The sequence below is a fragment of the Accipiter gentilis genome, chromosome 9 (genome assembly GCF_929443795.1).
Source record: "Accipiter gentilis chromosome 9, bAccGen1.1, whole genome shotgun sequence".
NCBI classification, from domain to species: domain Eukaryota; kingdom Metazoa; phylum Chordata; class Aves; order Accipitriformes; family Accipitridae; genus Astur; species Astur gentilis.
Genome location: NC_064888.1, coordinates 22873374 through 22888555, shown reverse-complemented (window position 1 = coordinate 22888555; position 15182 = coordinate 22873374). Strand labels below are relative to the sequence as shown.

Here is a 15182-nt window from a genome sequence, read left to right as displayed (position 1 = left end):
AGAGAGTTCTCACTGTCTGCATACCTATACATTGGCTATCTTCAACTCAATGCAAACCCATTGACTACAATGAGTAACAACTGCTTATCATAGCAAAATTCAGGTTGGAAATTACCTCGTGGTCACCTAGTCCAGTCTTCTGCTAAGGGTAGTTTAGCAGCTCAGGACAGAATATGCTTCCATATTTATTTAGCATTGATCTGGTTGGTCTCCTTCTTACACTTGCTGCCTTTTTTTTTCAATCCATTCCTCAGTATGGGCTTCTTGGGCATACCTACTTCTTGGTTTCTCAGTAGTCACTGAGCAATGTCTCTGGCTCCAGAGGTTAAAATGAGTTTGTGGTTGGTAGGTTTTGTGGACAAAGACTAAAAATACCACAGATGTGAAAAAACATGACCCTCACTTTAGCAGAACAATTGACAGTACTATCTATTTACGTGTAGCTTGGCTTCAACCTGACCCAGATTCCACTTGTATATTTTCATTGACATTCTACCAATTAGCGAGAATTTCAGCTCCATCTCTGTTGCTGATGCCAGCGGGTGGGACTGGTACCTGACATCTGGTTTTATTTTAATGGGAAACTGAAAGCCTCCATGCATGTGCTTATTTCTTTGGGAGCGTACCCATTCTGAAAAGACACAGTTTCTACAAACAAGCTTTCATGCTCGTTCGGACCTTCTGAATGAGGTACTTTGCAATTAAAGTACCAAGGAGCTGCTGAAGCAGAAGTGACATCTTACTACCACGACCTGGAACAACTCGGGTAACCCAGCTACCTTGTATCATCATCGCATGCAGTTTTAGCATCGCAGAGCTTTGTAACTGACAGCAGCAGGAATTGCAGAGTCAACCAGACTCATTTCCATGTAGATCTATAACTATTTTTCATTTGCTTAAAAATAGTGCTCAGCGTCATTTCAATGTTTTAAGAGTGTAATCCATTGAGTAACATTTTAATTTGCCACCATCCCTCAATAAGTAACTTCTTTACATACCAGGGTCATTGTTCTGTGTCCTTACTTGCAGAAGCAATGGTTAGTCCCAAGCTTACATGACAGAGAGAGAAGTTTCATACAAACATCCAGTTGTTTGATGTGAACTAGACCTGCTGAAAGATTGCTGTTACCTAATGGGCTGTGGAAGTTGGTAAAGCACAAAAAATGATGTATTTACATATCTCTGTTTCACTGGTGTATTAGCTGTGCATAAAAATCCTACTAATACTGAGAAACTGAGAGAGTCTTCTCTGATGCAACTTTTGGCAGCCTGCAGTGCTGAAACTGGAAGTCTGGGTTTCAACTGCAGCCATGGTAGAGATGTGAACTTAGTTGATGAACCCTGTGTCAGTCTGTGTGCAGCCACAGCTTAGTTACTGATCTGTTAGAGCAGCCACTTATACATCAGCCCAGTCTCCTCAATGTCTGTATCATCTCAATGACATGAACAACTTGTGTACCACACAAGCTATTATATACATTTATGACCTTCTTTTGCCTGTTCTTCCAAAAATCAGGCAGTAATGGGTTCCTGTTCACATCCCAGCTATAGCATCATTAGTTGCTTTTTATACCTATAGGTGTGTGGTGTCAGTGCACCCCTCTGAAATGTCTTCTACTAGCTAGATAGAATTATGTCTGCAGTTCAACATCAGTGAGCCCTTGGAAATTTCAGTCTGCATGGTGGATAAAGGGAAATGATCATATTCTTCCATCGATGCAGTTACTGAATTATGCTGGCAACTCAGAATCAGCGACTTCACTTCTTTTTTGAAGTTGCTATTTAGGAAACCATAGATAACAGGGTTGACACAGGTGGAAGCCATAGCTACCAGGTGGCACAATGAGAAGATCAAATTGTGGTGGCAAGGCGAAATGATTTTGTAATTCCAGTCCACGATGGTGTTGAAAACATGCAGTGGTAGCCAGCAAACAGCAAAAGCAGCAACCATGGATGCTAACAAAATATTTATCCTTCTCAGCTGAACTGCTCGGTTGCTATATTCACTCTTCTCAAACATGTCCTTTCTCTTCTGTAGACGTAAGTAGATACGCAGGTAACAAAGTATAATGAAGAACAGCGGGATGCAATATTGCAAAAGCAGTAAAGTGGTAGTGTAGATAAGTCTGTGTTGCTCAGAAGGCCACGAGTCGATGCATATAGCCTTGTCAGTGGAAAAATTCATGATGTGTGAGAGCTGCTTATACAAATCATTAGACAAGATGGATGTGGTCAAAAAGGGCAGGGACATGAGACATGCTAAAGTCCAAATTACTCCAATTCCTAGATAGGCTTGGGACATACTTGGCCTCCAGCCAGTTGGGTTTATGATGAGCTGGTGTCTTTCCAGAGCAATAAGGACAAGGGAAAGAATTGACACTGTCACAGATGTGCACTGAGTGAAAGAGGTCATTTTGCACATGACTTCCCCAAACATCCAGTAGTCCATCATAGTGTAAACAACGGTGAAAGGCAGACAGACAACACACATAAACAAGTCTGAAATTATTAAGTTGGAAATTAGGATGTTGGTGACGTTGGACTTTTCCTTCTGCCTGGCAATGACAGCAATGAGACAGATGTTTCCCACAATGCCTAGGACAGTCTCCAAGCTGTAAGAGGTGGCTAGAAAGACAGTAAGGTCAGTGATGTTCCTGCACTGATTAGAAATGTGCACAGGGAAGCTTCGGTTTGAGCTCCAGTTCTTACTGTTCAGGAAAGGAAAACCATCATTAACAGCCCTTGTCTTATTCATCCTGAACCCCCAAATATTTATCCAAAAAGGTAGTAGTCAAACAGAATCTGGGTCTTCTGGAGCCAGCCTAAAGGAGGTTTTATCTGTTCTCTTTGGCTGTGGAAGATCTGGGGATTTCTGCAAAGGAAAGGAAAAAAAGATTGCTTAGTTATGCTACAAGAAATTAGACAAAAGGGTAGCAGGGGAGACAGGGAAGCAAACACCAGGGATTCTGTGTATGTTCTGCAGCTCTCTTTTATACAGTTTATTAGATCATAGAATGGAACACTTTGCTAAACTGTGGTATGGAAATCTGTGCAACTCTATTGAATTATGACTGTGTTTATTCGTTGTGAGGTTGTCCCATGAATTTTAGAACATCCTAACTTCATCATTTAACTATCTGTTCAGTGTCTGAACCATCACTAATGCAGTAGAGTGGTGGTTCAAGAAAGCTGCATCAAAACACACTTGGGGGTAAAAATTGTGTGTAATTCTGGTTTTGCAAAGTCCTGATCCAAAACTGAGCAGAAGACATGTTGGGGGGCTGCATTTACCTTCAGTTGAGTTAAACATCAATGTGAAAATTAAGGCATATTAGGTGCATAAAGCCAACACTAATATATCTTATGTGAGTTAATCTGCGAATTGCATTTGTGATTGCAGCTGGAACCCACATTTGCTTGAGACAATCTCCATGCAAAAATTCAGGCTCATGTCCTCAGGAAGAATAACTTGGGACAATTTTGAAAGTCTAAAATAATTCAAAATCATTTCAACATTTTTCAGCTTCTACACAGCTGTGATAATTCATGGGAACTGCAGTCCAAATTTCCTGCTTCCCCATTCTGGACGAACTCCAGTGCCCATGAAGCACTGATGTCTCCCTCTGGGTAGCTAATGCGCCATCGCAGGGTTTATCAGAAATATAGCCAGTCTCCTGATTTTGGCTTTAAGAGGGGGTGATTTTGACAACATCTATTAATTCCTTTTGAAAAGCTTCTTATTGATTCTCCCTCAGCATAATTTTGCTTTTTTTAACCAAGAGAATTCAAGTGTTGTAATAGCATGTGCTGTCTCCTGGATACTGTTCCTGCATAGTCAGATGGGTCTGCTTCTTAACCACTGCTGCAAGCCCTGAGCTGGGATTTTCAATGGGGTCTCAGGGAGCTGAACCCACAGAATTAATTTGGGCTGCACACTTTTGGAAGTCTCAGCCATAGGACTGCCTGGACTCTACCACATGGCTCCTGGGAGGCTGATACAATCTGTCATAGCAGAGCCTGCTTGATAATCCTGACCCTGGAGTCCAAATCCTCTATGTCCAGGAATCAAATTTAAAAAAATCTGACTCTGCTGGGAGTTCTCCTCAGGCCAGAGGCAGTTTCATGCTGTACAAAGGCTTGTAACATGAAAAGTAAATAAATACTCAGGGAACAACACTTTTTACCCATTGCATGACCCTTTCCTCAGCAATAAAATGCCACACAAACAAGTTTCTGGGATTGTGGGAAACTTCTGAGCTTCAAAAAACAAGTGGTCAACATATGAACACATACATAAAACGGTATAGAGAGCTTATCTCTTTGTTTGAGTACCATTTACTGCTGAGCAACTGCATACATAAAGCTAACCAGTACTGTAAAAAAAAGTGCCCGCCATCCTACAATTTTTTGTTTGCCTTGTCTTTCTTTTTATGAATTGTATTGTATGCTTCTAGAGATGTTGCCTCTCAGGAACTAATGAAAGCAATAGCATACAATAATTAAAAAGATGTTTTGGGATCATTGTTCTGCTTGATCAGCAAAAATTAGTACAGTCAATTCTTTTGTTGCTTTGCTAGACCTGTTGATTTACCTATCTGTATCTATCTGTCATCTATCTGTATCCATCTGTCTGAGACAAGACAGTTACACGACTAAAATATTGCAATCTTTTCTTCCTCTTTTTCTTTCATTTCCTCAGTAGTTTAAATCTGGATTAAAGAGGGCAAAGGAAATTTTCCTAATTGTGGATATAGGTATGACTCTTTCTGTCCACTCACTTTTATGCTGTTACTCAACCCATGTGAACAGATCGATTTATTTTCTGGAACTAAAAGAAGCGGCAATGATGATGTATGGATTGCATGTGGTCACATATGGGGAAGGTATGGTGGTCTGTTTCAGTGTGAAAATGGCTATAGAATGAAAAACCATCAATCATCCCCTTAGCTTTTAATGACTCTTGGCCAGTGGAGAGGCTGCGAATGAAACAGAGCAAAGGGATCAGCAGTCTGCCTTATTTGGTACCAGTCAAAGAAGCTCAGTCTTGGCATTTGGACAGGACAAACAGACTCTGCTGTAAACAAACACATGAGCTTTTTACTACAGTCCCAGCCTAGTGTCCTTAGCTACAGTGACCTTGACAACAAGCACATGGTTCTCTTTTGTTGCTTGAAAAATATGTGCTGAATTATTGCAAACATCTGTGCCCCACAGACTAAGTCGTCTCAAGGGTCCCAGACACTTCTGGACATGCTGAGGTGTCAGTGAGGAGAACTAATAATGTTGAAGCAAAAAAAGAATGTAGTGGAGCCACCTGAAAAGCAGAAGCCAAATCCCACAGCTTTAAGGGGCACATTCCCAAGAGGAATGCCAAAGGCTGAGCACGGCTGTGCATTTGTCACAGGCAGCAAACTTGGTGGGGATAAATAGCATCTCTGAAGGCTCTGCAATGCATTTTGTTGGGTTAGGAGCTCCCTCTCTTTTAACACTTCGCATTCTGTGGTGTCTCCCACAAGATGACTGTCAAGCACTTCCTGGGCATTCACTCCCCTGGTACTGCCCAGTGGTAAATAAGGAATTATCACCCTCTTGTCACATGTAAGGGGACTGAGAGAGGGAGGTGAGACATGAGCTGTCCAGTGTCTCAAGGGAACCTGGGGTGCACGGTGCAGGACTTCAAATTGCCTGCCAACCTGATGTCTTGGGAAAAGGCAGACCCTAGGTCACCTAGGTCCATAGTTCTCCTTATCTCTTATTCTGGCAACCATAATGTAAAAAGCAGTTCTAGAAAAATAGAAAAATAAATGTTGCTATGACCTTCTACTTATGTATCCTATTATGGTTTCCTTGGATGGCAGATTCTCGAGGTCAGTCACTGCCAAATGCTGTGTTATCTCAGTGTTTGACTGTCATTCAGTTTGGTCTAAATTAAGAGCCAGTAATAAGTAATATGTACTTTGTTTAGACATTTGAATCAAATGTTAGCTAATATACTGAATCACGAATGCAGTGGGGAAAAAAGGGTGTTAGACCCCTCACTGTATCAAAAGGTTTGTTGATTGCCCAGTAAAACGTAACAAAAACTTTATGGGCTAAAGAAACAGCTTTTGTGTCCAGAAAGTGAACCAGTACTTACTTGGCTTGTAGGAGCAAGAAGCATGCCTCCTAAATCAGTTTGCAGAGGGAGTGGGGGGAAAAGTTGGACCGGTTTTGTTTATTTGTTTCTTTTTAAAGAGGAAAGAGTAATCCTCTTCAGAACCTTAATGAACTTCAGGGAAGAGGTTAGTAACAAAAGCTAACATGCTCAAAAACTGAGGGTTTTCTTCTCTAATTGATGTAGTGTGAGATATTTTCTCTAAAAAAAAGGTGTCACAAAAGTCTGCAGCAAGTTAACAGGATGCAGAATGAAAAAGACAAGGAGCTTTCAGATTTAATCAGTGTAAGGTAAATTCTCCATGTGTATCTTTTATAGACGTTCATCACTGTGCTGTCTGTGTTGGAAGCAAGGAAAAAGTGCAGGTAAGGTTTGAAGGGTTTGTCCTGCTGAAAAACAGTCTTCTAAACTAACAAATGTCACTCAGGTTGTCTCAAAACAAGGAAAGCAACTACTACTAGTCAGCTTGAAAGCCTTGCCCCAGAGGGCTATTCTGCATTGCCCAGAAAAATTCCTCAAAGGAAAGGGATTTCTGCAGAGATGGATCAGGGAAGAAACTGAAACCCTCACTGGGTTTCAAGGAGACTGCTAGACAAAAACTGGCCACAAGCAGTTAATGCATGACTGTCTGTTTGAGAGACCTCTGGACTTGAAGACATCCCATGAAAACCTCTATAAAAACTATATTCCTGGAGGTAGGATAAAGCAAGGAAATACTACGGATATTGTGCTCTATGTGCTTACATGCCAAGGGTGGGTCATTCTTGCAAAGCAAATCATGATCATCTCCCTGTAATCAAAAACCAAGCTCCATAGTTGAGATGGACAGTGGTGGATTGAATTCCACATGAGACATAAGTCAAAGAAAATGTTTGCAGTGTTTGGCTTCATTATCTGGTGCTTAGAAGCAATTGCTTATCTAGCTCAGAACTTAACTAGTTGCTCAAGTCATGTTTGCTGCTTTCAGTCCATAAGACTTCCTGAGAGAAGAGATTCCTAAAGACATGAAGTGATTGTAGTACTTATTAAAAAGTTACGGCAATTATCTGGAGCAGAGCAGCTACCGTCTGCCTCTTATAAACTAGAAACAAAGGAGCAGTGGAAAGGTTTAACAGAACTCTAAATTTCATATTGCAGATATTAACTGAGGTGGTGATGACTAACAGTGGTATCCCCTTTTTGCTGGCAGTGACTTTATCTCAGTAAAATAGATTTGCCCTGTTTAGCTTTACATCTTACAGAAAGGTTAAAAACCATTTGACTACCATTACACATTCCCAGGAATGCAACACTTAACTAGAAGAGGAAACCTGCTACTGGCTATGCACAAATATCCCATAGCAATGTTAAATCCATAAGAGATTTGGTACAATGAAATTTAATGGTGGACTCTTCATCTTTGTTTAACTCTGTGTTGCAAAAAATATTGGGAGCAACTATCTCAGGTCATTGAAAAAGCTATATATGTTAAAAATTTCTAAACCCTGAATAATTAGGGTATGGAACGAGTTGTGTGTATTAATATGTTACAAGTTTGTAACATTGGGAGATGGTATAAATACCCAGGAAAATGAACATTTTTCCCCCTTCTCACATCTGCACGTTTTGGGAAGGAAACCTTTTAGGGGTTGCGAACTTATGTTACAAGTTAACCTTCTCTGATCCTGCAGAAATCAGGGAAGTTTTACAAAAGCACCTACTCCAAATTTTTGTTTTCTGGTTAAATTCATAAAAACCTTACCAAAGACATGGAGCCAGCTCACAAAGATAAAATGGGACTAGCAAGTCAGCAGACTGGAGAATGGTAGTTAGCCCTTGATTACTTAAGAGTAAAGGCCATTGTGACTTGTCCTGTACCCAAGAGAAAAAAATATATTTTTACAAAGGTCATCTTTACCAAAGGAGGTGGGGAATCCATAAATCACTGTAATGGGCACCTTAGCAGACAGCCAATTAGGATATCTGGAGAGTGACATGATACGTACTGCCAGAAACTGCATGGGTTGGGTGAGGAACAAGAAGTCTTAGGGACTAGGAGATAAGTGTTTCTGTGACCAGTGGTAACCAGGAAGGCTTTCTGTCACACCGCAAGGTGGCAGGGAGCACACCTGAACCCCAGAGATCCCCCAAGAATATGCCATCTCCCTCTTGCATCCTGAAAGGTTGAAAAGCTCTGCTCAGTAGGTACAAGGGTTGAGCCTTTCATGACAAGTCAGACTGGATCCATTTGTCAAACATAGTCACCTGCTTTGGTGGAAAATGCTGGTTCAGTGTACCCACACTCTGAGAACTTTTTCTGAAGCTGAAAGAGATCCCTTCAAATGTTTTTTCTGAATCCGATGGAGGAGGGAGAACCGAGGTAAACATTGGACTCCATTAGGTTAAACACCAGGTTTGGTATCATGATCTTCTGCACAGTGGTTCAAACCCTTTGGTTTACTAAAAAAAAGCTCAGAGATTGATTATGATTATTTTGTTTCCAATGAAACAAAATATTGCATTCATGCCAAGATCAGTTTTTTTGCACCTGCAAATGCCTTCTTTCCCTCAAAAACATCCAGTCTTTCAAAACTATACATCTAATTTTTTGGTTCAGGCACTGACTGATAAAAACAATTGTTTGCACAGCCTTAATCAAAGCTGAATGGTAAACAGCAAGGGCCTCCCTTGTTTTTATAACCCTTCTTGCTAAATTATTACCATTAATAATTACTAATGTTTATTATGGTGGTAAAAAACTAATTGAAAATAGGTCCTTTTGTGCTTGGTGCTGTACAGGTCTAGAGGGGCAGACAAGTCTCTCCCGACAGAGATGGACAAGAGCTTAAAAGGCATATAAAGAAAACAAAGTATTTATTACTGTTTTCCTTGCCTTGTGACTGGATTCAGAGCACGTTGATTATAGTGGACTTTGGATCAAGTTCACTTAATATCTCTGCCGTCATTTCTGTATTGTTCTAAAACCATAAAGGAATCTACAACATTTTTGTGGAACTGAAGGATGGTGCAAGAATTCTTTGCTTCTAGGAATTGAATATGCACAAAGCCTTTCAATCTATGGCTTCTCTCAAATTTAAATTTTACATCCCTGTCAATATCAATGGATCAATTTTAGAATTTAAATCCTAATTGAATGCTTTTCATTATTTCCTGTTTACTCTAATAGTTAAATGATTGAAGGATCATAACCAAACTGTTTGTAATCGATATTCTTATCTCCTTCTAAAACTTGTTTCTTTAAATTATATTAATGTAGCAACTACTCAGTAACTCTCCCTTAAAAGTTTCTGATATATAACTCTTGACTTGGATCTTAGGTTAAGTTCCAGGTGAACCCTTAGTCAACATTTTCTGATCAGAAATCAGTCATTATCCAAAGCAGAGGAAGATTTGAGCAGAAACGGAATTAGCAATGATGGCATCAGCTGTCAGTCACTCAAGTGAAAGTTGAATAAATTTTTACAATCAGAAGTGATAACCTGAGCAAAGAGATCTGAGCTCTTATCACTCTGAAATAGATAATTTAGAAAATTCTTACCTATTACTGATCGAGAAAATCACTCCTGTTGCTGCACATTTCTATCTTGGAAGAAAGAAGGAATGTTGTAGCAGCAGAGTAAGGTCTTCCGTGTCCTAGCAATCAAGAAGAGAAGCTCTCCTCACTGTTTCTGTAGGTAATTTGGATGGCATCTCTCCCTCTCCCCCTCTCCCTCCCCCCCTTCTTCCTCCCCTCCCTTCAGTTTAGCCAATGAATTCTGCTTTATGATTATGGTCTGACTTTGAAGTTCTGGCTCCCTCTGCTGTTATATAAATATAGAAATTCTACAGATACTTGAGAGGAATAGCAACTTCAGCAAAAAGCTATGAAGTTATCTGAAGCACAGCACGCACCCATGCTACATGCTAAAGCAAAGGGACAAAATACAGAAACAGAGCCTAATCCTATTCTCCTTGCTGAATCAAGATTTCTGTAGGATTCAAAGAGAATTTTGCCTCATATATATGAAAACGTTGCCAGTATCAGTTTTCTCAATTTTTTCATTCCATCACAGAGTGATTTTGAAATTTTATCTTAGAAGGATGCAGAGTACAAGTCCTTAAATTGTGAAAGGCGAGGAAGTACACTGTTACTCAGGCAAAGAATGTAGAAATGTAAGAACACTCAGAAAGTTGGAAATAGAGGAAAAGAAGGATTTTCAGAAGTACCAGTTTTCTTTTATTTTCCCCAGGTCTTTCTCATCAAAAACAAAGGCAGAAATCAGAGTTGCAAATTTTTCTTTTGCATTGGGAAAATACACAAAGAGAATATTTCCAAGGGCTATACCAGAATAACCCAATTTCAGCCTTTATTTAAAGTGGTTTTTTAAGCTATGGTCAACTACTTAACTAGTCCAGTGGCTAATGCTATTCTGGGGCCCTTCTAGAGGTGCAATAAGTAGTTGTAGCAAATATGTGTTTTCATTTGTAGGCATGTAGTATGTCAACAGAAATCAAACATTTCAATATCAAAATAAGTCTAAGCTCTTATCAACTAAACTAATTGTGAACATAATTTTTTTGTTTGTACTGTATTATTTAATTTTTTCTGGTACCAGCTATTACATGTGTGCTCATCTACTTCAAGAGCTTAGCTGACATCTTTCATCATTAGCGAAATAATCAAAGCAGAAGCACAAATATTTAAGGTCTTTCTAGGGTATGTTGGCATTTCTCCTGTCTTACAATGCTGAGAAGCATAAAACTGGAATCTGTGTAATGAATGGTGTAAGCTGGAGAGCTGTCCTTAGTTACTGATTCTTTCTTCAGGGCATGCTTGAGCTGCTGCTTATTTTATATTACTTATTTTTCCCAGCCTCCTTTCAGGAGCTTTATTTACCAGCTAGTTTGAACAGTACCCCATAGCCCAGCGTTTCCCTTTTACCCAGGTGCCTCAGAAAAGGACGATCTTTCTAATATGTTTAGGGAAGAGGACATGAAATCTGTGCTCCAGCTGAAAAGGCATGAGCCCACACAGATCTTGAGCCTCTTGCCAGCTCCCTAGGAAGTAGAAGCTTCCTAACTTACTGGAGCCAGAAAAACTGAAATGATTTATTTAGCTGTCCTGTTCACTTCTGTATCTTCCTTAATTTATTTATCACATGTTTATTTGTTCTGCTGTTCAAAGCATTAAAGAAAGGGGAGGAAAACCCCTAAGAAAGAGACAGTCCTTTTACTGAGAGGTATTTTAATGTGTGAAGCTGTTCTTCTCGTCCCCCTCACCTTGCAGGATTCTTCAGCCAGCCTTATCGCCAAACTTTCCAAACATTTAAAGAAATTCTGTGTCACTTTTATTCTCTCAATTCAGATATCTGGGCAAAGCCTGCAAACTAGTAAATTAGCATCTGCTCTCTTCTTAAAGTCAACAGAGAACAGCTGCAGCACTGTTCCTGAAAGACTGCTCAGGGCTCTGCCACTCAGGGATCAGGAAATGACCTAACCACCAATATTTTGCTATGGCAGCTGGGACTTTCTTCTTGACAGGTTTTTAGGATGAACTTCTATAGCAAGGTTCTGGCCATTTTTTGATGAGGTGAATGGAGCTGCATTAGAGTCCTATTACACGCACATTCTTTCGACATTGTGTCCAAACTGCAGGGTGAAAATGCTCACTATTAACAAGCTAATGTGGGAGCAGCACTTGGGTCATTCAAACCCTGCACTAGTTCGTGTAGCTGGGACTTACATGCACACAGCGGCTACTGAGTGTAAGCCAAGAGATGTGATGGGGCTGGAGCTGCCATGCAGTAGCTGTCCGGCCTGTAGCACAGAGGAGAAAATACCGGAGCTAGATTGGAGTGAGAACAGCAGCAGCAAGACAAAGATGCAGATGCCTATTTCCTCATCCAGGTGGGTCTTGTAGGCTTGGTTCAGCGCCTTGCTGAAAGGGATGCTGATACCCAAGCTGGCTGGTTTGAATCTGGCCATGTTTAATTTCACTATACAATGGGGACTGCTGAACATGTATCTGTGGAGAGTCTGTGTGAGGATCCTGACCCATTAAGGCTTTTGCCAAATGCACAAGCAGTACTTGTGTGAGGGTGCATAAGGGTCGAAATTCCTCTATACGCAGAACACTGGCTGCTGGGAAGCAACGTGGAAGTACTGTAGTCTCAGCTATTGCTAGTCATGTGCTGGTCAGGCTGGCTGCTTCTGTTCATGTCAGTAGGTTTGCATTGATTCTAGCAACCAATGGACCAGCCCCTGTTTGCTGTTGACAGGGAATGGAGTTAAGAAACTGTAGCTGGCAAGGTATGGGGCTGTCCTACTACCCACAGAGCAGTAAGAAGGCTTGCTCCCATTCTCTGTCCACAGCACGTGCTCCTGTTACAGGAAGGCACTGGGAACTGTCCTGTTTTCTCTGCAGTTTATTACATAGTTGGACTCCATGGAGACAACACGTTTCAAGGGGGTACAGGTGCATGGGGAAATAGTCCTCTCTGCTCTGGCCAAACAACTCCTTCCTGCAAGTGGCTATGGTGACAGCAAGGCCTCTACCAGCAAACATTCATTGGGTGCAATTAAGCATTTTCCTGGTAGTGACAGGATTGTCACACCAGTGGGATTACAGCTGCACTCTGGATGCTTTGAGGGTCTCCTCCAGTGTTTTTAAGTTACATCTTCAGCCATATCAGCCCTCATTGATGAAGCCCTGATGCTCTGTCTCTTTCTTTCCTCTGAGCATGGAATTTCAGAGGCCAATTCTCCTACAGTACATTTAGCAAATCTAATTGTGGTCCAGCATCTGGAGTCCTGCTCTCTCTGGCACAGTTAAACAGTGAGTAAACAGTGTCTACAAAGAATAGTACTAGATACTTGATGACAAAAGCATAAGGAGAAAATGTACCATGGAACAGTACATAGTCCATGTGTATGCTAAGCTTATCAGGTCTACATGGCATCCTTGTAGGTATTTTGCACAATTTTGGTTTGGCTTTATTTTGTCAGAATCTCTACATGTCTTTGAAGCAGAATTGATATTTTAACCATTTTCAGCCTTCTCCAATTGGTTCATAACCTTCCTTCCACGGGGGGAGCTATGAAACTGATCTATCTTCCCAGGGATTTTTCTGAACTGCTTAAATGATGTTCAAGCCTTCAGGAAAATAACCCTGTTACTCAGGGCCCCCTAGGCAGGCCCTTGTAAGTGCATCTAGCATTTAGGAAGCTGATAGCATGATCCCTTTAAATCTATATCTGTATCTATCTCCATATATATATATATATATATATATAAAACTGGGTGAAATCCTCTGATCCACCCTCAGCAAATAGAAAAGCGAGGGCCCCTCCAGTGTCTGCTACTCACAGATTGGAAGGTTCATAACCAGCTCCAGTGATGTCCACTCCATTACTCCCAAGAAGGCACAGGGGGATATCGTCAAAGGGAGCTGCTACTAGCCAGCTCTAACTAATCCTGAGGGCCAGAAATTTAAGAAGGTACAATTGTATTTCTCATTTTACCTGCTTCTTGGAATCACCTTAATGACTTTCTGGTAGTACCTGGAGCCATGGATGGATTTTCTTCTAACCATCGGTAAGCTGTTTTCTTTCGTATGTGCAGGTTTTCTACATGTATACTCTCAGCACCGCACTTGAAAATAGACAATGAGACTGGAGTTTTCCACAACAGGTATTAAAAAGAAGTTGTTGTTTCCATCAGCTGAAATATTTCATTGTACAGCAAGGTAGAGGAAAGGCAAATGAAGAAAATGCCTATGATGTCAGCATTGAATAAACTGAACATGCTCAAATGATTTATCTGGGTATTTTAAGCTGTACAGCACTCTTGTTATAATTGCTCTTAATATTGTCTAAGTATGTTTTATACGATATTTCTCATATAAACCACTTTCATGGACTTTGTACCAGGCACAGTGTAGTGCCTGAAGTCTACTGGCTAAACACATTTCATAACCTAAACGTAGTCTAGGTTTTCTGTACAAACAGCTTTCATGGGGTTGTTTGTCAGTGGACTTTGATCCAAACAAGATTATTGCAGGAAATTCTACCCCAGTATGGAAGGCTACAGAGCTATTTATATGACATTTCTTTGCAGCAGGTTGGACTCTCAGGCATGGGCTTGCCTTTTTTGTAATATAGCAGTTATCTCCTGGGGAATATGTTCCCTTGTGCATCTGCACTAATGGATTGACCTACACAAGGTACTGGGGTGGGGGGGGGGGGGAGGCTTTCAAAGGGCTGTTTTCTGCTTTGTTTCGTCCTATTCTTCTAGTATGCATGTCCTTGGGGAATGTCAATGAGCATAATAGCTTAATGAATCTGTTTGTCTGGCAACAATTTATATCATACCTGTTAGTCTAAAAGCTAGATTATTTCCAAATCAATAATTAGATTTACAAACACCATAAATTCTTCTGTTTTCAACAAGACCATCAGTGATCTGATGTACGTGAAAATTTATTTAACTCTGAATCCCAACAGGAAAAAAGTCACAAGTTATCTGTGGTAAAGCTTGGTTACAAATGTGTATAAGACAATCCACCTAGTGTCAGAAATGAGATAGATGTGGCACAGTTAGAGCTGTGAAAGGTATGAGGCGAACCCATTCTTCCTGAAACGATGCTGCTTTGCTGCTTTCCTCTGAAGGAGAGATCCAGAGCATGTTCAACTTCTGGGGTAGGTGCAGAAGAGGAGAAATACATCACGTGGTCTTAACCAGCTCCATTGTAGACTTTGCAGCTTATGTCAGGATTAGTCTTCTTCACCACTCGGATGGAACAGCTTTTCTTGTGGAATAGGCCAACACAGTTCACCCTGTCATAGTTCTTGGGGATTAAAACCCTGTCATTGAGAAAGGCAAAGAGAAAATCAGCAGCCACAAAATGGACTGAGAAGGATGCTTACTGAACTACAGCCATCCTGGAGCAAGCTACATTATGGATCGATTTGGCTCATGGATTCCATTAATACAAGCACTATGGATTATCATAGAAGAATACAGAGCCCTGATCATGGCTGTTAACAGATG

At 40.7% G+C, this 15182-nt stretch overlaps 1 protein-coding gene across 1 annotated transcript; it reads right to left on the bottom strand.

Annotated features, from left to right (window-relative positions):
• Positions 1-1419: 1419 nt before the first annotated feature.
• Positions 1420-9784, bottom strand: LOC126042808 (neuropeptide Y receptor type 4-2-like). The gene is made up of 2 exons (XM_049810487.1): positions 9693-9784; positions 1420-2872 (listed from the first exon to the last, which is right to left on the bottom strand). Exon 2 carries the CDS (start codon positions 2753-2755, stop codon positions 1622-1624), a length of 1134 nt encoding a protein of 377 aa, XP_049666444.1. The 5' UTR covers positions 2756-2872; positions 9693-9784; the 3' UTR covers positions 1420-1621.
• Positions 9785-15182: the final 5398 nt, after the last annotated feature.

What these genes read in the sequence shown, in the direction of transcription:
- LOC126042808 (XM_049810487.1), bottom strand. Translation starts at nt 2,755, where the DNA reads ATGAATAAGACAAGGGCTGTTAATGATGGTTTTCCTTTCCTGAACAGT.